General features: G+C 43.7%; 3 protein-coding genes across 9 annotated transcripts in view; all 3 read right to left on the bottom strand.

The window, feature by feature from the left end:
- Nucleotides 1-445: 445 nt before the first annotated feature.
- Nucleotides 446-4,173, bottom strand: LOC115860351 (P2Y purinoceptor 4-like). Of its 2 annotated transcripts, XM_030869987.2 has the most exons (2): nt 4,040-4,173; nt 446-3,494 (listed from the first exon to the last, which is right to left on the bottom strand). In XM_030869987.2, the coding sequence occupies exon 2, from the start codon at nt 3,479-3,481 to the stop codon at nt 2,681-2,683; it is 801 nt and encodes a 266-aa protein (XP_030725847.2). In that variant the 5' UTR covers nt 3,482-3,494; nt 4,040-4,173; the 3' UTR covers nt 446-2,680. The 2 variants fall into 2 exon arrangements, with proteins under 2 accessions (XP_030725847.2, XP_060164049.1); XM_060308066.1 differs by lacking the exon at nt 4,040-4,173 and having other exon boundaries at nt 446-3,543.
- Nucleotides 4,174-8,590: 4,417 nt separating this feature from the next.
- Nucleotides 8,591-11,440, bottom strand: TMEM35B (transmembrane protein 35B). Its single transcript, XM_030869977.2, has 3 exons — nt 11,298-11,440; nt 9,708-9,888; nt 8,591-8,728 (listed from the first exon to the last, which is right to left on the bottom strand). The coding sequence occupies exons 1-3, from the start codon at nt 11,403-11,405 to the stop codon at nt 8,631-8,633; spliced, it is 387 nt and encodes a 128-aa protein (XP_030725837.1). The 5' UTR covers nt 11,406-11,440; the 3' UTR covers nt 8,591-8,630.
- Nucleotides 11,441-12,895: 1,455 nt separating this feature from the next.
- ZMYM6 (zinc finger MYM-type containing 6) overlaps nt 12,896-25,994 on the bottom strand; it is a 42,520-nt gene continuing 29,421 nt past the window's right edge. For 5 of the 6 annotated variants that reach the window (XM_030869930.2, XM_030869924.2, XM_030869931.3 and 2 more), the window contains 2 exons: nt 17,405-17,549; nt 12,896-14,837 (listed from right to left, as the gene is read on the bottom strand). In XM_030869930.2, coding sequence (XP_030725790.1) covers nt 13,006-14,837; nt 17,405-17,549 — 1,977 coding nt within the window. In that variant the 3' untranslated portion in view covers nt 12,896-13,005. Of the gene's footprint in view, nt 14,838-17,404; nt 17,550-19,770; nt 20,513-25,994 lie in introns of those variants that run through there. The other variant, XR_011377473.1, reaches the window with a different exon arrangement.

Raw genomic sequence — 25,994 nt, 5'->3', positions numbered from 1 at the left:
ACTTCTAGGAAAAAGAAGTAAATTAACCATGCCCACAGTTGAAATGCAGACAGGAGTCCAGATTCAAGGAGGAGGCAGGTGACAATATCCAGTCCTAGTGAGGGTGTGATAAAACAGGGACTGTTACGAGCTGTTGATGGGTGTGTAATTGGTGCTGCATTTTTGGAGGCAATTTGGTGATTTAATTAAACCATTTCAGTGCACACACATGCTCCTTGACGCAGCGATTTCACTGCCAGGAATTTATTCTACAGATTTACAAGTATGCAAAGATTTGTGGACAGGGACACTCATTGCATTATTAGTTATCACAGTAAAGCAAATGCCCAAGGGGTGGGATAGGGAGGGTGGGAAGGAGACGAAAAGAGGGAGGAGAAATGGGAATATATGTATAGCTGATTCACTTTGTTATACTGCAGAAACTAATACACCATTGTAAAGCAATTATACTCCAATAAAGATGTTAAAAAAAATGCCCATCAACAGGGGGATCAATTGAGTGAAATCAATACTCTGCATCTATTAAAAAGAATGAGGTAGATCTATACGTGCTGATATAAAAAGAAGTACAGATACATTAAATGAGGAAAAGTGCAGAAGAGCCTTGTAACACTATCCCATTTGTGGATTTTTGAAGGAAATTGACTATACCTATATCTGTACTGTAATAGAAAATCTCTGGAAAGATACACAAGAAACTGTGAATGGTGGTTACCACCGGGAGAAGCTTTATTTTTGATTTTGCATTTTTCTCTACTGCTTTGAATTTCTTTTCATGAGCATTATTTTTAAAATGTAAAAGAAAACAGTTAAAGAAGGAATAAGGGAACAATGAAAGGTAATGTATCAAAAATTAAAGAAATTTCTCAAACTTACCATTAGAAGGCAAATTCAGCAATAGGACCTGAGGTCAGTAAGACATGGTAGCTGACTGGTGAACCCTTCCTGACCCATCTGACTTGGCAACATGAACATGCTGCCCTCACTCATTAAGCTTGAGATCCAAGCAGCCTTGTTATGGGGCCCCCTATAACATGGCCGAGGAGAGGGAGTGGTTCCATTCCCCCACTTGAAGCCAACTGCTAAGTCATCAAGGCACGAGGAGGGAAAGCACTGGTGGCCAGAACCATTGCCAGGGATTTGCACCCAGTGACAGAGTCCCGGCTAAGCTGAAGCAGAAGGCAGCAAGTCTGACGGATCCCTGTCCCAGCTAATGGCAGGATGGATCTCCAGCTTGGTTATCACCAAGTCTTGGCACAGGACTCTTGGGACAGTGGAGGTGATGGCAGAGTCGTGGGTAACCAGCAACTGCAGACGGACGCAATCATCAGGACTGCTTCAAGAATGCATCTGGGGGCTTCCCTGGTGGCGCAGTGGTTGGGAGTCTGCCTGCCGATGCAGGGGACACGGGTTCGTGCCCCGGTCCGGGAGGATCCCACGAGTCGCGGGGCGGCTGGGCCTGTGAGCCATGGCCGCTGAGCCTGCGCGTCCGGAGCCTGTGCTCCGCAACGGGAGAGGCCACAACAGTGAGAGGCCCGCATACCGCAAAAAAACCAAAAACAAACAAACAAAAAGAATGCATCTGGTAATACAAGCTTGGAGAATCCCAGAAACACTTGAGGAAAATCTACCGGAGACTAGAATGTCTGAGTGAGTCCTTGAGCATTTTAAGCTAATGATATTCAGGTTTCATGCATTCATCTGACATACTGAGGTCTTACTACATGCAAGGCACAGTAGCAAACAGTAAATATGACAAACATGGAATTTATTAAGTTGAATTGGATGAAAATAAAACTGCCACTATTCAACCCTTTTGGGTCTACAAAAATGGCACTCTCTTATGGATCGACATAAATACAGAGAAAAAGAACAACAGAAAAAAAAAAAAAAAGAACCAGTTAATTGCTTGATTGCAAGTGTGGAAAGAGCTATAAAGGAGCAACCATCTAACTCAGTCTAGGGAATGGTGTATGTGGTGCTGGTCAACAAAGGCTTCCCTACAGCTACGTTTGAGGAAGTGAGAATGGAAAGGAATTAACTTAGCAAAGGAGACGGAGGGACATCATTCCTGGCAGTCAGCTGCAAAGGCTTTGAAGAGGAGGAAACTGGTCTGTTCCAGGGACTGATAAGGTGACTCAACCCACGGAGACGGGCAGATGTGGTAGAGGAGAAGAGGGAAAATGAGGATGAGAGGATGCTGAGAGAGAAGCAGGAGGCAGTTAGCCCTTGTAGGCCCTGTTTAGGACTTTGGGGTTTATCCCCAGAGATTTTGAAAGCAATGGCATATTATCTGTATCCAAACACTGGCAAAGTCTAGGAAACATTCGGGTCAATAAAGAATGTTCTTTCCCCTTTTGACAGAGCCCGGAGGTCTACAACTACAGGCGGCTAGTATGTGGCTGCGTCAGGACTGGAGTCTAGGTCCTTGCAAAGAGCTTTCACCACCCAGGACGCCACTGGGAGGGTGGCAGGGGTGAAGCAGGCAGCAGGCCAGGGGACTCTCTAGGAGGAGGCTGTGGAGGCCGAGGAGACCGAGTGTGACCCGGACCTCCCTACCCCCGGGAGGCAGCTCAGAGCCCAGCAGTCCTGGCAGAAGCTGCGCACAGAGAAGCAGTAGATGAGCGGGTCCAGGCAGCTGTTGAGACTCAGCAGCGCCAGGCTGAGGGTGTGCAGGACGTCAAGCGTGGAGGTGGCCTGGCACCCTCTGTCGTCGCGGCCCACGGTGTCCTCCTGCCCGGCCACCCAGGGCGCCAGCAGCAGGTGGTAGGGCGCCAGGCAGAGGGCAAAGACCAACAGGTGCCCGAGCACCATTGTCCTGGCCGCGCGCCGGTTTGGACCGTCTGGGGCAAGGGCCGGGCTCGGGCCCGAGGGCGCCGCGAGCACGCGCGCCAAGCTCACATAGGCCGCAAGCACCAGCAGGAAGGCGGCGGGGAAGGCGGCCACGGTGTCGTAGGCCAGGTCCACACTGGCGCTGCCCGGCCTGGGGCGCAGCGCATGCGGGGCGGCCAGCGAGGGTGCGGCACAGGCCTGGCCGGCCAGCCGGGCAGCAGCACACGTGGCGCGGGCGGGGCCCCAGCGGCGCAGGGCTGGGCGGCCGCACCGAGTCGCAGCGGCACACGCTGGTGAGCGCCGCGAAGGCCAAGGCCGCGTAGGTGGACACGCAGTAGGTGGTCCCGGCCGCGCGGCAGGCAGCCTCCAGGAAGGGCCAGTGGGTCGGGCCCAGGTAGTAGGTGAGCCGCAGCGGCAGTGTAAGCATGAAGAGCACGTCGGCCATGGCCAGGTTGAGCAGGTGGAGACGCAGGGCCTGGTCCAGGCGCCTGCCGCGGCGGACGAACACTGCCAGGGCCGCCACGTTGGCCGGCAGCCCCAGGCCCGGCGCCAAGGCGTAGGCTGTGGGCACCACAATGAAGCCAGCAGGGTCGCCCCAGGGGCTGCGGCCGCCAGCACCAACACCCAGGTCCCCAGCGCTGCTGTTCATCTCGGACCTTGGGCTAGCAAGAGGAAGAGAGGTCACCATGGAGGTTAGCCATACAAGAGCCCTCCATCCCGCCTTCCCCCACCCGACCCCCGTCCTCTTTTCCTCAGTCGGTGGTGGTGGGAAGCCCGGCGAGGGGCTGAGTCCTGAGCACAGCCAGCACCAGCTGGGGATGGAGAGGAGGGGATGGGCTCCAGAGTTATCTGAAGTAGAATGAGCTTGGTGACAAGATGTAGAAAATGAGGAAGAGACAGGAATCCCAGGTAGTTTGGAAATTTCCAACCTTGGCGACTGGGAGGGTGAAGGTGTCCCTCACAGATGGTGTACGGTTCTGACTTGTGGTGCCCAGGTATGTGCATTAATAAGCCTAAGCAAGGCTGAGCCAACAGGGAGTTATGGAGAAACCAGGCTGGAATATAGGGTCCTTCCTAGAAAAAGCCCACGCCTCCCTGCTCCAGTGCCATCCAGATCAGTAGGGGGGAGAGTGAGGCGTGGATGGAGTTATGGACTTAGGATGCAGTGACCCAGAGGCAGGCCCATGCACAGTGACCTTGGACTTACCTTGGTGAAGGTCCTCTCCTGGGGCTTGCCTGGAGCACCCTGGGCAGAGCTGAAAAGGTTTCACGTCTCACAGGCCTTCCAGTCTTGTTTCCTTCCCCCTTGCCTTTTGACCACAAAGAAGTCCTGGGTCTGATTTAAAACTTTGGACAGCAAAGCAAAAAGAGCACAGGCCCGGGAATCAGGCAGATCCTAGATACACACATTTATCTGCCATTATGACCTCGGGCACATTACTCAGCTTCACTGAGCCTGTCTTCTCTGCTGTAAAATGGAGATTAAAATACCTGCCTCACAGTGGTGTTGGGGGGATTATGAGAAAACATAAGTAAAACTCTGAGCACTGGCTGACACTGGGGAGATACGCTCCCTTCCCCTCTAGTAAGCACAGAGATAAATGTGTACACTCACACAGGCACACACACAGCGTTAGAGACACGGGCACCCCAGTCAAACACAACAGCACAAACACATCTGGGCATATTCCCCCTCTCCCCAAGGGGGATAAGTGCACAAGCCAATGTCCTGTTCCTATTTGTGGCACATAGTCACACTCCTAGGGTGTTCCAAAACATGGTTCCTCCAATACCAAAATTTGTACTTCTTACCTTTGAATCTCTCAGGCTCCAGTCCTTTCTGGGACCCTGAGTGAGTGTATTCCCTTCTGCCCCTCGCACTCAGCTCGACCCACCATGGCTCTGGCCCTAACCATCCCACCCTGAACCTCTCCCCGCCTTCCCACCAGATCACTCCTCTCTTACCTCTTGCTGCTCTGGCTGCTGCAGATCTCTTTGGGTTCCTGGGGGCCTGGGTTTAAGGAGCTGAGACAGATGAGAATCCACTGCCACCCACATATCCTAGGCCCTCCCATCAACTGACTAATCCCAAGACACGACATGAAGAATGGGCTCAACAGCTGGAAGGGCTGGAGTCCACCTGTGGCAGCTGTGAGCAGGGTTTGTGGGGTGCAGCCAGGGCCCCAAGGGAAGGGAATGTCATTGCAAGGCAAGGGGGCACAGGGAGGGAGATAGCAAAGTATAAGGAAGGCCTCGCAGCTGAATGTCATTGTGCCGACCTGACCAAGGCTTAGGCTGTGGTTTGGGGGGCCCGTTTCCTAAGGCCTGGCTTCTCCTTGGGGTGAGGCAGCACAGCTAAAGCTAAAGATACTCCTGCTGCTGTCAATCCCAACTGCTCCTCCATACCAGCTGGCCAGCCTACTCTTCCAGCACCCTGCCTTTCCTGAAGCTGCTAGGTGGGCCCTACAGCCAAGCTTGAAGGGCCCTGTAGCTGCTAAATCAGCTTACAGGCCAAGCCTCGGTAAATAGGAGCCTTCAATCTAATACCAGCTGTGTGAGGTTTTACTCAAAGTCCTGGTTGGAGACAAGCTGGCTATGGAATCCTGGAAGGGGTGGAGATGGTAAGAGGCCAAGATCCCAGGGTTTCCAGGCTCTACTTTCAAGGGCTTCAAAATTTTCATGCAGAAGGGCAATTCTGGGAAGCAATGGAGATTTAATTACATTGAACCGATCATCCCATCTACCTTCAAGTTGAAGAGCAGGGGTGCCACACCTGCCCACTTCCAACTTTGGCAACTGGTGCAGTGGAAAGTGTGGGTTCTGGAGTCGACCAGGTCTTAATTCTAGTCTCAGGTCTGACACATAGGCACTTAAGCTTTCTGAATCCATTTTCTCATCTGTAGAACTGCTATTTAATAACAAACGCTATATAATAATAGCATTTACTGAGCACTTATTAGGTACCAGGCACTACTGTAAACACTTTAACTCACTAAATCTTCACAGCAACTCTATGAAAATATTTGCCATTATTATCCATATTTGCAAATACGTTAATAAGTGGCACTATCTACTCTCTCCCTTCTTCTTTGCTGACCACTTGACCAGTGTGGGTAAATCTTAACTTGTCTAAGTCCAACTTGGAAATTCCATTCTCCTTGCCAGTGACTGGTCTAAGAATGGAAATGTGACATAATTCTGTACAGTGGGATGCAAGGGGAAACCTAGGGTCTTCTAAGAGAGCTTTCCTCTTTCTTTTCACCTTTGGATATTATGTGCAAATGTGTTGTCTGGAGCTGCTTCAGCTATTTTGTAACCCTGAGGGCAGAAGTCAATAAATTGAAAGCAGCACAACTACTGAGCCTGCGCTCTAGATCCCACGAGCCACAACTACGGAGCCTGTGAGCCACAACTACTGAAGCCCAGGCGCCCAGAGCCCGTGCTCCACAACAAGAGAAGCCACCACGATAAGAAGTCCGCACACCGCAACAAAGAGTAGCCCCCACTCGCTGCAACTAGAGAAAGCCCATGCACAGCAACGAAGACCCAATGCAGAGAAAAATAAATAAATTTATTTTTTTTTTAAAAAGAAACTGAAGCTATGTTATCTCTGGACCTCTTATGTGACAGAAAGTTTCCTTATTGTTTTGACACACTGTACATGTAGTATACATATACTACTACATATATATGTATTAATATACATATATATGTATACACACACACATATGTACACACACACACACCCCTAACTATAGAGAGATTGCATCACTGTGCTTTCAGACACAAGAAGACCTAACTAAGAGTGCCAGCTTACCTGAGGTTCCCAGCTCATCAGTGTCAGAGCAGAAATTACCCTTCTATAGTAAAGATGAAATGGAGTAATATACATAGACTTCTCTCACTCCTGTGGGCTCCCCAAAGCCATTCCCTAACCCCCAAAGCAATTTGTAGGCTGGTGGCTAGAGTATTTGCATAAATAAATGATTTCTTTTTCTTCACTATTTTCCCTTATGGAGGTACATCACTTCCCAAAAGAACCCCACTGAGGTGAAGATGGTTGGTGATGTGATAGTAGGTACCCTAACATGGTCACTTGCCCTCGAGAATTGTCTCTCACACACACCCTTCTGACTCCCTAGGACCTCTGGGATTCATCACAGGTTCTGGCACTGCTTTAACGTGCAGCATGCCTTAGAGTTGGCTGTCCCCTGCCTCCATCTAGGTGCCAAGGAGCACTTCCCTGGCAGTTTCAGGTCCTGTAAAATGACTTAATGCCCATCTCTGTTAGCTTTACAACTCTCAAGTGCACAAGATAAAAAGGAATGGGAGGGGGCTTCCCTGGTGGCGCAGTGGTTGAGAGTCCGCCTGCCAATGCAGGGGACACAGGTCCTAGCCCTGGTCTGGGAGGATCCCACATGCCACAGAGCTACTGGGCCCATAAGCCACAACTGCTGAGCCTGCGCATCTGGAGCCTGTGCGCCGCAACAAGAGAGGCCGCGACAGTGAGAGGCCCGCGCACCGTGATGAAGGGTGGCCCCCGCTTGCCGCAACTGGAGAAAGCCCTTGCGCAGAAACGAGGACCCAACACAGCCAAAAATAAATTAATTAATTAAAAAAAGGAATGGGAGGGACATCCCTGGTGGTACAGTGGTTAAGAATCTGCCTGCCAATGCAGCGGACACTGGTTCAATTCCTGGTCCAGAAGATCCCACATGCTGCGGAGCAACTAAGCCCGTGAGACACAACTACGGAGCCCCCATGCCACAACTACTGAAGCCCACGCGCCCTAGAGCCCGCGCACTCTAGGGCCCACATGCCGCAACTACTAAGCCTGTGTGCTCCAACTACTGAAGCCCGTGCGCCTAGAGCCCGTGCTCCGCAACGAGAAGCCACCGCAATGAGAAGCCCATGCACCACAACAAAGAGTAGCTTCCGCTCACCACAACTAGAGAAAGACCACGTGCAGCAACAAAGACCCAACGCAGCCAAAAACAAATAAAATTTAAAAGAAAAAAAAAGAATGGGGAGTACCTCACGTGGCTCAGCAGGCAGAAGCAGGTATACTCAGTACTCTGCCGTACTCGATGTGTAAATTCTGAGCATATAATAAAAACCTTAAAAACGTGCATGCCTTTTGAATCAGCACCCTCACTTCTAGGGAAAGAAAATAAATATGCAGAGATGATTAACTGTGAGGTTTACAATAGTTAAAAAATTGGGAATAATCCAAATGTTTCTCATTGGGGGCTTGTATAGATACATTACAGTACATCCTTACAATGGAATACTATGCACCCATTAACATCAATGAGGTAAAACAGACAGAGAATGGTATTACAGTGTATTAGGTTTAAAAAGCAGATAATAAAGTAGTATATATGGTCTCATTTTCATTTAAAAACATCTGTATAAAGGCACAGAAAAAACTGGGAGGTACAGTTATACAAAGGAATTGAAAGTAGTTATTTGGGGGCATTAAAAGTTTGGGTGATTTAAATTTATTTTCTATTTTCATATGACATGAGGAATGCTAGAATATGTAACATGTACCCCTCAAAAAAGAGCAGTAAATGTCCAAGAGACAAAGCAGGGCCAGGTAGACCAGATGTCTACTTCAACGCTGGCCAACCTTGGGTGTACTGGTAACAAGGTGACATTCTGTGTTCCACCATGTTCCTGCTTTGGCAGTGACATGGCATGAGGAGGCAAGACAGACTCTACTCCCAGGATTCCTTGAATGCACTTGGAGACTTCCTCCTAGGGTGTCTGAACATCTTTTTAGTTTGGACTAAGAGCTAGCAGATATCCAGCAGCAGCAGGAGCCCCAGGCAGACGATGGCTGGGATGCAGGTGTTCAGTGATTCTTTCAGAGACACCAAAGTGAAGATAGCCCCTGGAATGGAAAATGAGGTCCCTGAGGCTCCCTGGGAATGCTCAGGAGATCCAGGAGCTCAGGGCCCTCCAGCCAAGCTGACCCACTCTACCTTAAGCCCTCTCTTGAACACTGCCCCCCACCAACACAAACACCCTAAACTAGCTGCACTCATCTCTCTGACCTCCCAGAGAAAGCAGAACCAGAAATCAAAAGTTTCTTGAACTAACGTAGACCCTCTCAGATGGCAAGAAATAGCAACAATCCAACCAAACAGGGCAAGGTGAGTAGGTGGGCATTTTGGAACAGATTCTCCCTGATCCTTCTCCTTTCTCAATCCTAGTGGAGGGAAGAAGGCCCAGGGATTGGTGGTGGAGGTAGTGGGAAAGATCTGAAAATGAAGGAAGCTGTGGAAATGGAAAGAAAGCCTGGAAGAAGGGTGGTAGTGGCAGCAGCAATGGTGACACAAGGCCAGGGGACATAGAAGAGCCTGAAGATGTCTGGCCTTTGAAGCAGCAGCTGTCTTTGTACATCAGCAGTTCCTGTGGGCAGAGCCACTAAGAGGAGGCCCTCTAGGAATGCCTGCCACAGGGAAATCCTCTGCCTTTCTGGCCAGGGGGCCCAGCTTCCTTGCTCTCTGTTTCCACCTGCCAGACACATGAGTCCAGTGGCGGCTGCTACTCCAACCCCTCATCTCAGGGTAGGGGTAATGAGAAAGGGGTAGGGGCTTTTAGGTTACAATATATCCTTATAATGGAAATACCATGCAGCCAATAGAATTGATGACATAGAAGGTATATCTGACATAGAAGAGGGTTATAGTATATTAAGTTTAAAAAGCACCTAGCCTAGTCTGAAGACCATGGAAACTGCAATAGAGCAGGAAATGCTTCTGGTTCCAGAGGAAAAGAGTGGCAAAAGTAACGAGAACAGCCAGACTTTTTGCTATCACCCTCGCCTAGAAGTCCCCATTTCACCAGCCCAGTTGCACCCCCCTTACCCATCATGAGCAGTGTCAAAAGCAAGTTGCTGATCTCTTGCAGCATCGGTGGGCCCAGGACCAGCAGCAACCCAGCTAGCAGTTCCAGCCAGCCCACAGCCACTTGGTAGCTCATGGGATCTGGCTGGTAGCCGAACACCTTCAGTGGAAACACCTCAGCGAACTGCACGAACAGGGCTTTCTAGGGGCGGCAGGGAATGCCTGTCAGCCAGAGTCACCAAGGATCCACTGCCCAGATGCTCCACAGAGGCATTCTGTGCCAGTGCCCTCAACGCCCCCAGCAAAGGAGATACTACTCTAGGCCAGGTCCAGGGCTAAGGTCAGCCAGCCTGGAAAGGAGACGGCCTCCCTGGGGGGCTGAGCTTTGGAATCAGAAAACAGGCTTTACGCTCCAAGAAGGGTGGGATGGTGGTACAGAGATGGACTGATTTTCTCACCAGATTACAACCCAGCCCCAAATTCCGGGAAGAGGAAGCTAGGCTTGGGCTTTCTCATCTAGTGCCAAGGCCTTGGGAACTCCGGCGCTTCTCTTTCTGTTTGGCCTGGTTTCTCTTCAGGCTACTATGCAGGGAATATTTGGTGAGGAGGAAGGGAATGGAAGGGGAGATTCTTGTTCATTAAACAGATTCTACTCAATATCATATGCTGGGACCTGGCTCTCATTGCAGTAGACAGAAAGGGAGTTGAGGGGGTCAAAGTGAGTGACTCAGCTCGCTCGCTAAGTCAAGCTCTGTCCTGGGCCACATGACAACTTCACCTGGACCCTTAGGTTGGCTACCTTTGCTGGCTCTCCCACCTCAGCTCTACCTCCCCTACTCAGTGCTCTAAGGAAGAAACTCTAAGCTGTCCGGTTCTGAGGATGTACTTCCCCAAACAACCCCCCACCCTAAGCCAGGCCTGGAAGAAGGAAACTGGCAGAGATCTAGAAGTCTGGCTTATCTGAGGGACTGGGCAGATTGGTGGGCAGAAGGACATGACAGCTTTTCGGAGAGTCTGGAACTAGACAGGAAGTCGAAGGGCGACTTCTAGGCCTCCCTCTCAGGCTCTGGGAAGGGCTCTCTGGATTCTAAGTTAGGAGAGTATCTAAAGTTTGGGTCCTGCTTCTTGACTAGTTGTGTAACCTTTAGCAGATACACTTCACCTTCAGGGCAGGTTTCCTACTCTGATAAGCAGGGATTAATAACTCCCCGCCTCATGAACACCCCCAAGAACTCAAGCAAAGGAAGGAGGGCGCAAAGGGAGCTCGGTCCCTCTCTCCCCCCAAGGGTCCCAGAGTATTCCTCATCGGCTCCAGATTTGCCTGGGGCCAAAAATGCCCGAATGGAAGGGAATGTGACCGTCCCCTTCCAGGGAAAATCCAGAGAACTCGGAGGAACTCCCCAGGCAGGGGCCCACGCCTAAGTAGCTGTCCAGGTGCTCCCCCCAGCTCTAGCGCCGTCTGGCCCGAAGACAGGCGGGTCCGCGGGGCGCGGGCGGGCACGGAGAGGCGGGGGCCGGCCGGGCACCTGGGTAACGGCCGGGGTCGCAGCCCCCGCCGCCCTGCGGCCAGTCCCCCGCCCAACCGTCCGCCGCCCACCCCGCGCCGCTCACCATCTGCTCTGACACCGGAGCCGAGATCTGCTCCGAGAGCTTGGCCGCCCCCGTGAGCGCGAAGAAGCCGCCCAACAGGACGCGCAGAGCTGCGAGCGGGAGCGCCATGGCCGCGCAGGCCTCCGCGACGCGCCCGCCTCAGGGTAGGCCCCGCCGAAAACCCGCCCCCTGCCGCCCGTCCGTTTCCTCCCTCCCGGGGCGGCCGGAAGACCTGCGCCAGAGCCGCCGCTCCTCGCCCCTAAGGGGGTTGCCGCCCTCTTTTGGGCCAGCACCAAAAGGCTGAGGCAGGAGACGGCGCTTGGGCAGGGCAGCCCCATCTCACAGATGGGGATACTGAGGCCCACTTGCTCTTAACTAAACGGGCCCCTCCGAATTCAGGGAAAGTCTCCCAGCTAGTATGGACAGAGTAGAATCAAACATCGGTATATGGACGTGACGTGCAGAAGAGCTCTGTTACGGTCAAAAGACGTTGCGCGGCGGGGGGTAGGGAGGTAGGGGAGGAGGGAGTCGCTCCTGCCCTTGCCACACTAGCTTGGCGATCCGAGCTGTCACCTAACCTCTTTGGGCCTCAGTGGCGTCTGCATCTGTAAATGGGGATAATGCCGTTATCAGTTCCGAGCCTAGAGCAGGCCTAGCAGAACGCCTGGCACATGTAAGAACTCAGAATTATTTGTACATTAGTAAATTTATGAAATTATTAAGAATAAATCAATAACTAGTAATTTTAAAATAAGTTGTTCTTTTCTATCATTGCCTGAAATGTATTTTCCCTCTAATATCTCTCAGCTGAAGTTAAAATGGGAAAGGTGTTTGAAAATTCAGGTTCTTACAGCCATGGGTAGAGAGGCTTTCACTGAACAAAACCCTACAGGCCACTCCTGGCCCATCTGCTTTTACCTGGAAATCTATCTAGACCTGGATGAGAAAACTGACAAATTCAGAAAGCGCTCTGGTTTTACTCCCTTCCCCTCCCTCAGCTAACAATGTTTGTTTACATTTTTTAATAAAAATTTTTAAGGCAGCTTTCATGACACATGAAAATTATATGAAATTCATGTTTCAGTGTTCATAAATAAGTTCATAAACTGTGGTTTATTGAACCACACTTTGCGTATTGTCTACTGCTTTTGTGCTGCAACAGCAGAATTGAGTAGTTCCCACCTTACAGCCTGCGAAGCCTAAAATGTTCATTACCCAGCCTTTTATGAAAAAGGTTTGCCAAGCCCTGGTCTAGAGAGCCAGAGAGGCCCCTAACAGGGGTCTCAAACTCTCCTGCTGCTTCCACTTTCTGATAGCCGAGCTGCTTGTGATCTTTGTTTTCTACCTACCCACAACCTGCTGGGTAGGTAGCCGGCAGGCTGAAGACTGAAATGTCCTATGTGCTTCTAAAGACCAAGCAGTTTCAACATCCAGGTGTGCTAGCTATTACATTATAAACTGGGCCTTTCATTACCTACATCTTTGTCACTAATCCAAATTATCTGATCAGTTAATAAAATAGCTAAGTTCTCTACCTTGGACTATTATATATAATTATGTATAAATGCATAATTATTAAATTCCTCAATGAAAAGAGAGAAATTATTAAAACACTTATTTAATCACCGAGAACACACAGCCACATTAGGAATTTATATTTTAGGATACTTATCTCATACAAAATTTAACACAAAAGTATAGACTTTGATAATAAGCAATATGCACATTACTATTCTTTCTCCTTTACTAATTTTTCTATCCTCGGAATTAAAGATGTGACTGCAAGTCGTAGGGCAGGGCCAGAAACCAACAGATTTCTTTGTTTTGACTCAGTCAAAGCTGAAAATGTAGCATCACATAAATAAATAGTTGAAAAAGGCAATAAAAATTTCAGTGCCTTTTCATGGAGTTCTGGGTAACTTGCCTTTGCATTTATCCAAAACTGAGTTACAGACATTGATTTAAATACTGATTGTAATCCTAAATCTGACGATAACCGTGCTAGTTTTTCTTCTTCGAAGTCCGTGAGATTACTATTTTGGTGATTCATAAAAGGATTAATTATCCACAAATTTCCTGAACACAAGTCTTCTTCTGGTGGGTAACAGTCATTGAGCATTTGAGAAAGTCCTTCCAGGTGCTCAAAAATAATGCTTGCAATACTGCTCATATTTAAGCCTGATGAGTTTGAGAATTCAGAAAATGAAGGGAACATGTCATAATCATTCTCTTCCATGCGCTTCAACCACATTTTTAACTTTTTCTTAAGTATATCGATTTTATTATACAAATTGAAGAGAGTAGTCATAGATCCTTGGAGACTTAAATTTAGTTCATTTATAAGTGAAAAAATATCTGATAAGTAGGCCAGCTTTGCAACCCATTCCTCATCAAAAAAATATTTGGCCAAATCTGAATGGTTTTGATTTAAAAATATTTCAATTTCATGTCGTAATTCAAATAATCTTGTTAAAATTCTCCCTCTTGATATCCAACGTACTTCAGCATGAAGTGGTAAATTCACGTGCTCAGACCCCATCTCTTCACACAAAATTGTTAACATTCGTGAATTCAACGCATTGCTCTTTATAAAACTTAAAATTTGTGCTGACTGCATAAGAATTTCATGTAAGCACGGAGACAACTTTTCTGCTGCTAAATGTTCACGGTGAATAAAACAATGTGTAAATGCCACTGTATTCATGGCAACTTCTTGAATTTTTGCCCTTAAACCAGAACACCTACCAGTCATGCTTGCAGCCCCATCTGTACAGAGACCAACACAATGCTTCCAGTTCAGAGATTTACTATCAATATATTTATTTATTAGTTCAAATATTTCAAAACCAGTCATCTGAGAAGGCATTTCAATGCAACATAATAATTCTTCTTTTATATCACTACAACCATAATCAATGAAACGAATATAGCACAAAAGAAGGGTTGTATTTGAGATTTCTAATGACTCATCTATCTGAAGGGCAAACCACTTTGATTCTCTGACTTTCTGAATCAGCTGATCTTCAATGTCTGCAGATAGTTCATCAATCCTGTGTCCAATTGTACTATTAGAAAGAGGAATGGTTTTCATTTTGTCTCCAGCACTGGAACCCAAAACTTCTGAACACATTTCTGCTAAATATGGTTTAATTATTTCTTCAGCAATGGAAAATGGCTTTTTGCTGGCAGCAATTTGGAAAGCAATTAAATAAGAAGCTTTCACAAGTGACTTTTCAACTAGTAAACACTTTTTTAAAGCACTGTTTTGACATTCCATTTCAAGAGATTTTTGTTCAAAAAAATCTACTGGTTTGTTTTCTAATTCTGAATGCTTTGTCTTCAAATGATGAGAAAGATTTGCTGGCTTCATGTTTTCACTGGATAAAATTTCTCCACAGATGACACACTGTGGTCTTGGTGAGCTTTCTTTTGATCCCGGACAGATAATAAAACCAACTTTTAAATATTCCACATCATAAGTCTGGAAAAAACCTATTCTTTTTTTCTTTGCAGGTGGAGAATCAAGTTCCGCATCATTTTTCTCATTAGGCATAGATAAATCTGAATGAAATATTTGAATCACTGTTATTTTCAAGAACAAATAAGCAATGTTCTTTATGTTTTTCCCCCATGTTTAAAATTTATATTTTGTTACTATTCATATTTGTCAAAAGCATACACTAATTAAGGTTTAAACACAAACCATAATACTTCCATGATGCCATTAAAAACTGAATTTCTTGGGACTTCCCTAGTGCTCCAGTGGGTAAGACTCCACACTCCCAATGCAGGGGGCCAGAGTTCGATCCCTGGTCAGGGAACTAGATCCCGCATGCATGCCGCAACTAAGAGTCCACATGAGGCAACTAAGAAGGCTGCAGGCAACAACTAAAAGTCCACATGCCGCAACTAAGAAGCCCGCATGCCGCAACTAAAAGATCCCGCATACTGCAACGAAGACTAAGACCCGGTGCAGCCTAAATAAATATTTTTAAAAAACAAAAAAACAAAAAACTGAATTTCTCTTTGCCCAAAGCTTGGTCACTGACTGTAGTAAAACTGTAGGCAGTGGTATGTGTCCTAGCAGTGCCATGTATTCAGTAGATTAGTGGAATTAGGGCTGATGTCCATAGAATACACCAAGTTAAGAGTAAACTATTTTAGGGACTTCCCTGGTGGCTCAGTGGTTAAGAATCCGCCTGCCAATGCAGGGGACATGGGTTTAAGCCCTGGTCCGGGAGGATCCCACATGCTGCGGAGCAACTAAGCCCATGCGTCATAACTACTGAGCCTGCGCTCTAGAGCCCCCAAGCCACAACTACTAAGCCTGCGTGCCACAACTACTTAAGCCCGCGCACCTAGAGCCCGTGCTCCACAACAAGAGAAGCCACCGCAATGAGAAGCCCACGCACCACAATGAAGAGTAGCCCGCACTCACCGCAACTAGAGAAAGCCTGTGTGCAGCAACGAAGACCCAACGCAGCCAAAAATTAATTAACACCAAAAAAAAAGAATATACTATTTTACTTTTTAAAAGATGGGGAAAAAAACTGAGAGGAGAAAAAAATTTGGCAAAAAGTTAACATTTGGTGAATCTAGATGAAGGGTATATTCATTATGTATATTCATCTAAGGGTGTTCATTGTGCTGTATTTTCAATCTTTCTGAATTTTGAATTTTTCAAAATTAAAGTTGAGGGGAAGGGGGTTAATTATTAGTTTTAATACCCAGTGTCAGTGAAGGTGTAGAGAAATGGATGCTCTCAAACATTGCTGATTGGAGCATAAATTCATATAACTTTTCAGGAGGGCAATTTTGCAATACATATCAAAATCTAAGCCTTAAAATTCTATGAGAGCTTTTGAATCAGTAATTCCACTACTTAGGATTTATCCTAAGGACATAATTAGACAAGTGGAGAAAGATCCATTTATACAGCTTAACTCAATACTGTTTATAATATTAAAAAACTAGAAGCAATCTAATGTCAACCTTAGGAGGATGGATATACATTATATACATCCATACGTTATATATACTGGAATCTATGCATCCATTAAGAATCTCAACGTATATTTAAATTTACGTTGATGTGGAATGATGTTTTCGTGCAATGTCAAGTGAAAAAGTAGTTTACAACAGTATACAGAAAACATCCTAATACTTAATCTAGAAATTCAAAAATGTATAAGCACACACATACCCACATATACAGCTGTCCACAGATCCCTTACTACCTTCCCCATGTGAATGTGTATTTAATATAAATTCATGTAAACAAAGAGTGTATCATTTTTACAGGAATATAAAACAATCAAATTTACTGAGGAAGGAAAAGAGAATTCTCCTTGACTCCTACCAAAAGAAAGGCATCCTACATAAAAACTCATGGTTAGCTGTTGACAGACTAAGCTTTTACTTTCATCTTTTGGCTGCGCCGCACAGCACATGTGGGATCTCAGTTCCCCAACCAGGGAACGAACCCGCACCCCTCGCACTAGAAGCGCAGAGTCTTAACCACTGGACCACCAGGGAAGTCCCCCGACTAAGCTTTTAAATATATTCTATGAAGTAAAAGTAGCATTAAAAACAAAAATCAAAAAATGTTTTGGGCAGAGTAGCCTATAAAAGTAACTGAAAACATAAGGGTAGTGGGATTAAAAGCAGTTAACATGGATTGGGGCAAGAGTGTACAATATTTTCAAGTATGAATTCAAATAATTTTCCTAATCACCAATACCTCAGACATATAATTATACTCTTAGTAAGTCAATTCAGTATTTAAAAAAAGAACCAAGGTTAAATCACTAATACTTTTAACTAAATTCATATCTTAGTAATTATAATAGCCTGTCTATACATTTGAAAAGCAGTGCACATGTACAGAAGATGCTTGTCCACTCTACACATAATGCTTTGCGTGCATATGGATTCAATTCAGTAGTTATTAGTGTTAATGACAATAAATACAAAAGGAATCAATTAGATGTTCAAAGTATGTGATCCAAGAATTGTTTTCACATTTAAGAAATTGTCAATGACTTTCTTTTCCTTTCTTAAAAAATCAAAAACAAGCACACAAAACAGAAAACAAACTTACTACATGTGGAAAGCACAACAACACATACCTGTCTGACATTCCTTGTGTTGTGTATGTGGTTTGCAAGAGGTGGCCTTGGTCTGTGTGACGGGTTTGCACAATAATGCTTTGTTCTTTAAAAGCTTCAAAGACTGGGAAGACAGAAGTTTCATGGCATCTGTCTGTGTACTTCCCTAGTTAAAAAAATCCAGAAACCAGAGAGATTTTTTTTAGTACCTTCTCACTGACTACTATTGCTATCAGTTGAAAGGTGACATATATCAAGAGAAATATAATTCTCTAAAAGAGTGGTACAAGAAAGTTGCTTTGGAAAATATATACTAATTCCTAATTCTTCAATCAGTATCAGTACCATTTATTGATTTAAAAAAATACTCTGCCAATAATAAGTACAATCAAAACAAAGAAAACAATCTGATTAGGACAATTGGCTATTCAGAAAACTTAGATCCAACTTCAGACCATATGCAAAAAAATATTCCACATCGATTAAAGACCTCAACGTGAAAAAAATAAAACTTTAAAATCAATGGAGAATTTTCAAATAACCAGAACTCAGAGGAAGTATTCTTAAATAAAACACAAAAGAGTTAAAAATATAGTAGAAAAGGTTGATACAACTGACCACCTTGAAGTTTTAAGCTTTTGCAAACAAAGGTCTTAAAGGGTGAAGGATAAACAACAGAGTGGGAGAATGTATTTAAAACATGTTCTTTCATTCAGTAAACATTTACTGAACGTTTACGACAAGCCAGGCACTGTCCTTAGACCTGGGCATACAGCAGAAGACAAGACAAAGTCCTGCTCTTATGGGCCTTACCTTCTAGAGGGAGACACAGAATATAAACAAGTAAAACAAATACATAATGTATAATTCCAGGTAGTAATAACTGCTATGAAAGAAATAAAGCAGGATAAGAGAATGGAGAGTGACAGCGTGGAGCAGAGGTAATTCTGGAGTAAACATTTGAGCAAAGACCTTATGAATATTCAAAAAAGCATGTCATGCAATGCCTGAGGTCAGAGGATTCCAGGCAGAGGGACTGAGATGCAAAAGACCTGAAGTGGGAAAGAGCGTGACATGCTTAAGGAACATCAACAAGAACAAGGCTGAAATAAAGTTAAGCCAGGGCTAAAATGATACATTTGGAAAGGTCGGCAGAAGCCAACTTGTATAGGACCTGGAAGGTCTTAGTAAAAAAAACAACAGAAAATTAGGATTGTACTTCAAGCATGATGGGAAACCACCGAACGGTACACAGTAGCCTCCCTCATCTGCAGTTTTGCTTTCCTTCGTTTCAGTTACCCATGGTCAACTGCAGTCTGAAAATATTAAATGGAAAACTCCAGAAATCAACAATTCATAAGTTTTAAATTGTACACCATTCTGAGTAGCACTATGGAATCTCTTGCTGTCCCATTCTGTCCTGCCCAGGAAGTTAACCATCCCTTTGTCCAGCGTATCCTGCCCATTAGTCATTTAGCAGCCATCCTGGTTGTCAGCTTGATTGCCGTGGTGTCACAGCGCTTCTAGTCAAGTAACCCTTATTTTATTTCATAATGGCCCCAAAGTGCAAGAGCAGTGATGCTGGCAATTCAGATATGCCGAAGAAAAGCCCTAAAGTGTGTCCTTCAAGCGCAAAGGGAAAAGCTTAACACTTCATCACAACACCTACGTTTTTCACCTCACTTCATCACCTCATATCACCACCACAAAGGTGAATACAGTACAATAAGGTATTTTGAAACAGAGATCACATTCATATAACTTTTATTATAGTATACTGTTATAATTGTTCCATTTTGTTATTGTTAATCTCTTACTGTGCCTACTTTATAAATTAAACTTTATCATAGATATGTATGTATAGGAAAAACATAGTGTATATATAGGGTTCGGTACTGCCCATGGTTTCAGGCATCCACTGGGGGTCTTGGAACGTATCCCCCACGGATAAGGGAGTACTACTGTTATTTAAATTTACTTTTTAAATAGGTGATAGAAGCAGTAATTTTGAATGACGTAACAATTCAAAAGGTATAAAAGTGTATACATGAAAAGTAAGTTTTCCACACCTGTCTGCCATCTATCCAGACTCAGTCTTGAACACAGTGTTCCCAGTTTCGTATACATCCTTCTAGAGATGGGCTATGTAATTAAATAAGTTGCTTCTGACTACACATGGTAGCATATTATTAGCAAGGCTCAGCACCTTGCTTTGCCACTTAGCGAACTATCTTGGAGGTATTTTCATAAAACTTTATACAAAGCTGCCTAGTAACAGCTTTATACACTGAATGTACTATATGTAATTTGAAGAGTCCCTGCTGCTAAACATTTAAATGTTACAAATCTTTTGCTATTATAAACAATGCTACAATAAATATCCTTACATACAAATTGATTCTTCATGTGCCAGTATATCTGTAGACCAAGGTCTTTCTCTTTTCCTGCAAAAGCTTTCTTGTTTCCATTGGGTCCATGGCTTGGGAGAGGGCTCCAGCGTGGTTAAAAAGCTGCCTAGTGGCTGCAGGAAGAGGCTCAGACAGAAGCCCTGACACCGGAGGATAACAGAGGGGCCCCTCAAAGGCAGCTGGGCTGGAGGCTCCTAGCCCTTCTTGAGTTGAGGGTGGCCCCCTCAAAGATATACTCGCCCAGCCCAGCCTAACACCAGCCAGTGTGTCAGGTGGTGGCCCATCTTCTTTATGAGTTTCATCTCCTCATCTATGAAGTGATTCTCCAGGACGTCACAGAGATGGGGGTCTGCACAGGCAGAACCAGGGTATGAAGATCCAAAAGGGCCTGGTTCAGGCTCTTCTCCACAACCATGGTGGCTTCCATGGCATCCAGGGTTTTACCCCACTCATCTTGGGACAGTTTCTGCACACCCTGGAAGAGGATACAGCCACTGCGCTGGTTTTGCATCTTCAGGAGACTCGGAAGAAGTGGCCCACACTCTCCAGAGCCACATGACCACGGTGGAAATGGATGCTCAGAGAGTGGTACGTGTAGGAGGCCAGCAGAGGCAGGCTGACCAGGCGATTGACGGAGGCCTCCACCTTGGTGGAATAATTCTGACCAGTCTGGGAGTTCTTGGTTGACTGGCAGTAAGGACGATGAATGTGCAAAATATACCTGAAAGATAAATTCTTAAAATTGGAGTTCCTGGGTAAAACGGTATTTATGTTTTAAATTTTAATAGGTTTTACTAAATTGCCCTCTGTAGCAGTTTTACCAACTGCCACTGGCAATATGTAAAAATGCCTTAACAGTGTAATTCATCATTTTTATCTTTGCCATCTGATAAAACTGTAGTTCTAAATGGCATTTCTCTAATCTTGAAGTTGAATTATGTTTGCATGTGTTTAAGAACTATTATTTCCTGGTCTGTAAACTGATGGATCATACTTTTGCCCATGTTCCTAATGGGTGTTGGGTCTTCTTACTGACTCACAGACACTCTCTACATATGGAAAAAAATAGCCTTTTATGGCATAAATTGCAACTTGTTTTTTTCTGTGTCTTTGCCTTTGAAATGTAGTTGAATTTTCCTTACAAATCTTTTATGGCTTTTGGGTTCTGTGACATATTTAGACAGACTTTCCCCACTTCTGCACTAAAATTCTTTCCTATACTTTTTCCTAGTACTTTCATTATTTTTTAAAACTTAAAACTTTTCTCCATCTAGACATCATTTTGGTTTAAGAGGTAGAAATCCAACTGTATTTTCTTCCATATGTCTACTCAGTTGTCACAACACTATTTACTGAATAATCTAGATCTCTCCTACTGATCTGAACTGCCACCTAGATTGTTTCTAAATTCGCATATATATATATATATATATTTTTAGGTCTATTTCTAGACTTCTTTTCTATTGAGCTGTCTATCCATGGCTTCTTGTTGTTTCAACTACGTAGCCTTATAAAGTCTGTTGTATAACTGATTCACTTTGCTGTACACCTGAAACTAACACAACCTTATAAATCAACTATACGCCAATAAAAATTTTAAAAACATTTTTTTAAATTTGTAGTTATCCTATAGTTTTGGGAACTAGATCTTCCCCTTCTCTATTCTTCTTTTTTCAGAATTTCACTGAAGGTTTTTAAAGCACTGGAATGACAATCTGATTTGCGTTTTAAGATGATCATTCTGGCAATAGTGTGGAGAAAAAAACTGCAAAGGGCAAAAATGGAAGGAGGAAGACAAGTAGGAGGTCACTGCAATGCAGAAGAAAGGTGATGGTGGCTCAGACTAAGAAGACAGCAACAGGAGTGATAAGAAGGAACACTGGAGAGGAAGTGTGGGGGAAATAAAACAGCTCTGCTTTATTTGAGATGGCTATTCACAATCTAAGAGTAAATGTCAAGCAAGCAGTTGGATGGATACGTGAATCTAGAGCTCAGAGGTCAAGGCAAGAGAAATAAATCTGGTAATCAGCCACCATCTAGGTGGTTTAAAACCACAGGACTATAATGAGTCCCCTACAAAGAAATGTAGATTGACAAAAGGAACAAATGATTGACCTAGAAGTTGAAGAAGGTATTTCAAGGAATGAAGGAGAGATCAACTGTATCAAATGTTACTGAAAGGATGAGTAGAGTAAGAACTGAAAATTGACCACTGGATTTGGCAAAATAAACACTGATGGAGATCTTGACAAGAATAGTTTCAGTGGAGTGGTGCAGACAAAAGCCTGACTAGAGTGAGCTAAGGGAAGATAACAGATAAGGAAATGGTGGCAGCAAGTAGAGGCCACACTTAGAGGAGTTTTTCCAAAATGGAGAGCAGAGAAATGGGACAGTAGCTGAAAGGTCATGGTGTTAAAGAAGGATTTTTTTCAGGTAGGAAAGATTACTGCATGTTTTTGTGTTGGTAAAAATTGTAAGTAGAAAGGAAGGCAAATCCAGAATATATAAAGAAACCCAGGACTTCCCTGGTGCAGTGGTTAAGAATCTGCCTGCCAATGCACGGGACATGGGTTCAAGCCCTGGTCCAGGAAGATCCCACATGCCGCAGAGCAACTAAGCCCATGCACCACAACTACTGAGCCCACAAGCCAGAACTACTGAGCCCTGCGTGCAGCAATGAAAACCCAATGCAGCAAAAACTAAATAAATAAAAATAAACATATTAAAAAAAAGAAATCCATAAGAAAAAGACAAACACAAATATGGGGAAAAATTAAAAACAGGAAATTCAAAGAAAATTCAAATGTTCAAAAACAGAAATATAAGCAAACACACTAGTAATCAGTGACATGTAAAATAAAACAAGATATTACTAAACAGACTGGCAAAAGAAAGTTTAAATCTGACAACATAAAATAACAATAAGGCTGTGGGAAATAAGTACAAAAATAAACTGCTGGTGGGAATGAAAACTGGAACAGCCACTCTATAGGGCAATTTGAAAACTAAAAATGCAAATGCACTTTGTCGCCAAAATTCCATAATTCCATGTCTACACTAGACAAACACCTGCACACGTGCACAAGGAGACACAGAATGTCCACTGTAGCAGATATTTTTGATAGTGAAGCAATCTAATGTTTATCAATAGGCAACAGATAAATAAAATATGGTCCCTATATACAATATTATACAGCAGCAATGGGAATGTAACAAATCTATTAAATATCACATGGATATTTTAAAAAATAACATTATTTTCCATGGATGTGTATATATGAATGTGAAAGATTAAAAATGGTCTGAAAGGACACACACCAAACTCAGAACAGTAGTTGCATCTAGGGTTGTGAAAAAGGACTGAAGGTAGTGATTCATTTTTTAAAAAGGAGAAAAAAGGGAGGGTAGAAGAAAAAACAAAAAAACTGTGAGCTAATAAGCCAAATCTATCAATGGTTAATTCTGGATGGAGGGAATACAGTAGAACAGGGAGTTGGCAAAATACGGTTCATGGGCCCACCACCTGGGTTTGTAAATAAAGTTTTACTGTTCCAGTGTTTTACTCACTCATGTATTGCTATGGCTACTTCTGCACTACAATGGCAGAGGTGAGGAGTTGTAACAGAGACTGTATGCCCTGCAAAGTCTAAATATTTACTCTCTAGACCTTTATAGAAAAAGTTTGCTGACATTTGCAGTATATTCTCTTCTTTGCACTTCCCTGTATCTCACCTTTCCCCCAAATTTAAGACCACTTAAATAACCTGAAGACATTCAGACCAAAGTCCCAGAGAAACAAAGAAAAAATTCTAAAACTGTCAGGTTTTTTTAATCATAAAAATACTACATTATTTATTATTATACTTTTTATAGACTAAACTGAAAATATTAATCAGAACTATTCTGTAACATAGTTTAAATGATTGGTGAATTACAGAAATACTCCATATAGGGAAAACATATGTAGGGCAGTCACATTTAATATGAGGGATGTGTTCCTGAAAATCCTGAACAATTCAAAACCAACATAATTCAAGACTAATTGTCCCACACATATAAAGTAGAGGAGGGATGCATTATCAGAGTCATAAGCCTATAACCAATATAGAATATTTTTATAATACATATTAATAATACTTATTAATATAAGGTACATTAACAACGATTCATTATACAGTTAGGCAGTTAATAACAAAATTATTAATTCTACAACATGGTGATCTATTAATAATGTAATTTTAAGATATAATTTAATGTACAATACATAGCATACATATAGACACAAAATTAACTTACTGATAGTTCATTAACTAATGTAGTATACTGCCTGAAAATAATTAAGTAGAGTTATCACCATCTTCCAACAACACTAATAATGGGAGAGTTAAGAGATATCGAACTAAGTAGGATAAACTATCTCTCCACATTACGGCGAAAGCTGGTCTGATTCCCTGGAAGACTTTTGCTAAAGAATGAATCTAATGAATCTAACGTGGTTTGTTTTTTTTTTCTCATTTTTTCTTTTTTCACTGAGGATTTCTTGATATGCAGACACACTGTCCGTCTTTCGCCTTGCCACTGTGGAACCGCAATCCACATTTGGATCATCTTCAAATATAGCAACTGGTTGCTGAAATATGGTCAAAAGTCTATGCCAGTCACTTCACTGCTAGTTGATGTGTTAAAGGCCCAGGCTAATTGCTGGGGCCCTCTTCCTTTGTTTTTCTAATTCTAGCAAGTCTTCCTTTATTAATCCCTGGGCAACAACCCAAGCAAAATTTCAACATTCCTTTCAACAACCTTGCACAAATTTACCTTCTTTACCATTTTCATAGCTTTTTTTTTTTTAATTAATTCATTTAGTTTTGGCCATGTTGGGTCCTCGTTGCTGCGCGCGGGCTTTCTCTAGTTGTGGCGAGCAGGGGCTACTTTGTTGCGGTGCGCAGGCTTCTCATTGCAGTGGCTACTCTTGTTGCGGAGCACCGGCTATAGGCGAGAGGGCTTCAGTAGTTGTGGCTCATGGGCTCTAGAGTGCAGGCTCAGCAGTTGTGGCTCACAGGCTTAGTTGCTCCACGGCATGTGGGATCTTCCCAGACCAGGGATTGAACAAATGTCCCCCGCACTGGCAGGCGGATTCTTAACCACTGCACCACCAGGGAAGTCCCTTATAGCTTCTTTATTAGCAGATGTTATGGTGTCTTCCAAGTTAAAGCCTCTTTAAATTCTGGTAAAGCTGAAATGTTTTGATAGCTTCAGTGTTAGCAGATATAGCTGGCCTGCTCATTTTTGTATTCTTAAAACCTTGGTGGGCTTTAAAATTGGAAAGCCAGCCATGACTTGCAGTAAACCTTTTTGTCTCAGTGTCGCCTCCTTTCAAATCATCAAAAATACTTCATGCCGTAGCACAGATGATAGCTTGGCCTTAGGGACGCATTATGGCAGCACTGATTTTGCAGCTGTGTTGCCAGGATTTCTTCCATTTATTCCATTATCCTTGCCTGGTTACAAGATAATTTTGTGAACTAAAGAATGTACCTGCTTTAATACTGCTTTGGGGTTTTTTGAGCATTATCTCTAATACTCTGCAGGGTGCACTCTCCTAAATTAACAGCATGAGATATCATAGCAATGGTCTGGCCTTCTTCACAAAGTTTTATCACATCTAACTTCTGCTCCAAATTTAGAATTTGGGGCACATTTTTTAGTATAGCAACACCACTTAATGAACATGAATGACGCTGTTATATGATATCAATATTTAAAAAAAGATTTGAATTGTATCAAGAGCAAATGTTAAGAGAGCAACACAACAGTCACTGAAAACATTAACTCAAGATCTGACACATTAGGTTCGTGTGATACTGATAAAGGATGATAGGAATTTTGTTTTCCTGCTAAAGGGATGCTGACATAGGACAACAATGAGATAGTCTGCAATTCTTTCAGCCTGCCAGATTTGAAATTATATATTTCTTTAAATTTTTTTTTAAATCTTGGGAAGTTTCACAATAAAGTGGGAATTTAAATATATTTTTATTTTGCACTATTTTCAGCCTCACATAATTCAAAGATGCATAAAACAACAATATACTGAACTTTTTCAAGAGACCTTCTAGTCTAAAAGAAAAATACTTGAATGTAGTAAAAGAGAAAAATAAGCAACCAGACGGAATTAACAAGTATTTAAAGAAACTCAGGAACCA

The sequence above is a fragment of the Globicephala melas genome, chromosome 1 (assembly GCF_963455315.2).
Source record: "Globicephala melas chromosome 1, mGloMel1.2, whole genome shotgun sequence".
Classification (NCBI taxonomy): Eukaryota; Metazoa; Chordata; class Mammalia; order Artiodactyla; family Delphinidae; genus Globicephala; species Globicephala melas.
The sequence above is the reverse complement of the archived record's forward strand: the minus strand, read 5'-3'. Positions and strand labels throughout refer to the sequence as shown.

Bases quoted from the DNA above. Each gene is read 5' to 3' on its own strand.
- LOC115860351 (XM_060308066.1), bottom strand. From the start codon at position 3,520: ATGGTGACCTCTCTTCCTCTTGCTAGCCCAAGGTCCGAGATGAACAGC.
- TMEM35B (XM_030869977.2), bottom strand. From the start codon at position 11,405: ATGGCGCTCCCGCTCGCAGCTCTGCGCGTCCTGTTGGGCGGCTTCTTC. The intron at 9,889-11,297 runs GTGAGCGGCGCG...TGCCGCCCCTAG, and splicing joins CTCCGGTGTCAGAGCAGATG to AAAGCCCTGTTCGTGCAGTT. The intron at 8,729-9,707 runs GTAAGGGGGGTG...TTTCCATTCCAG, and splicing joins TTTGACACTGCTCATGATGG to GGGCTATCTTCACTTTGGTG.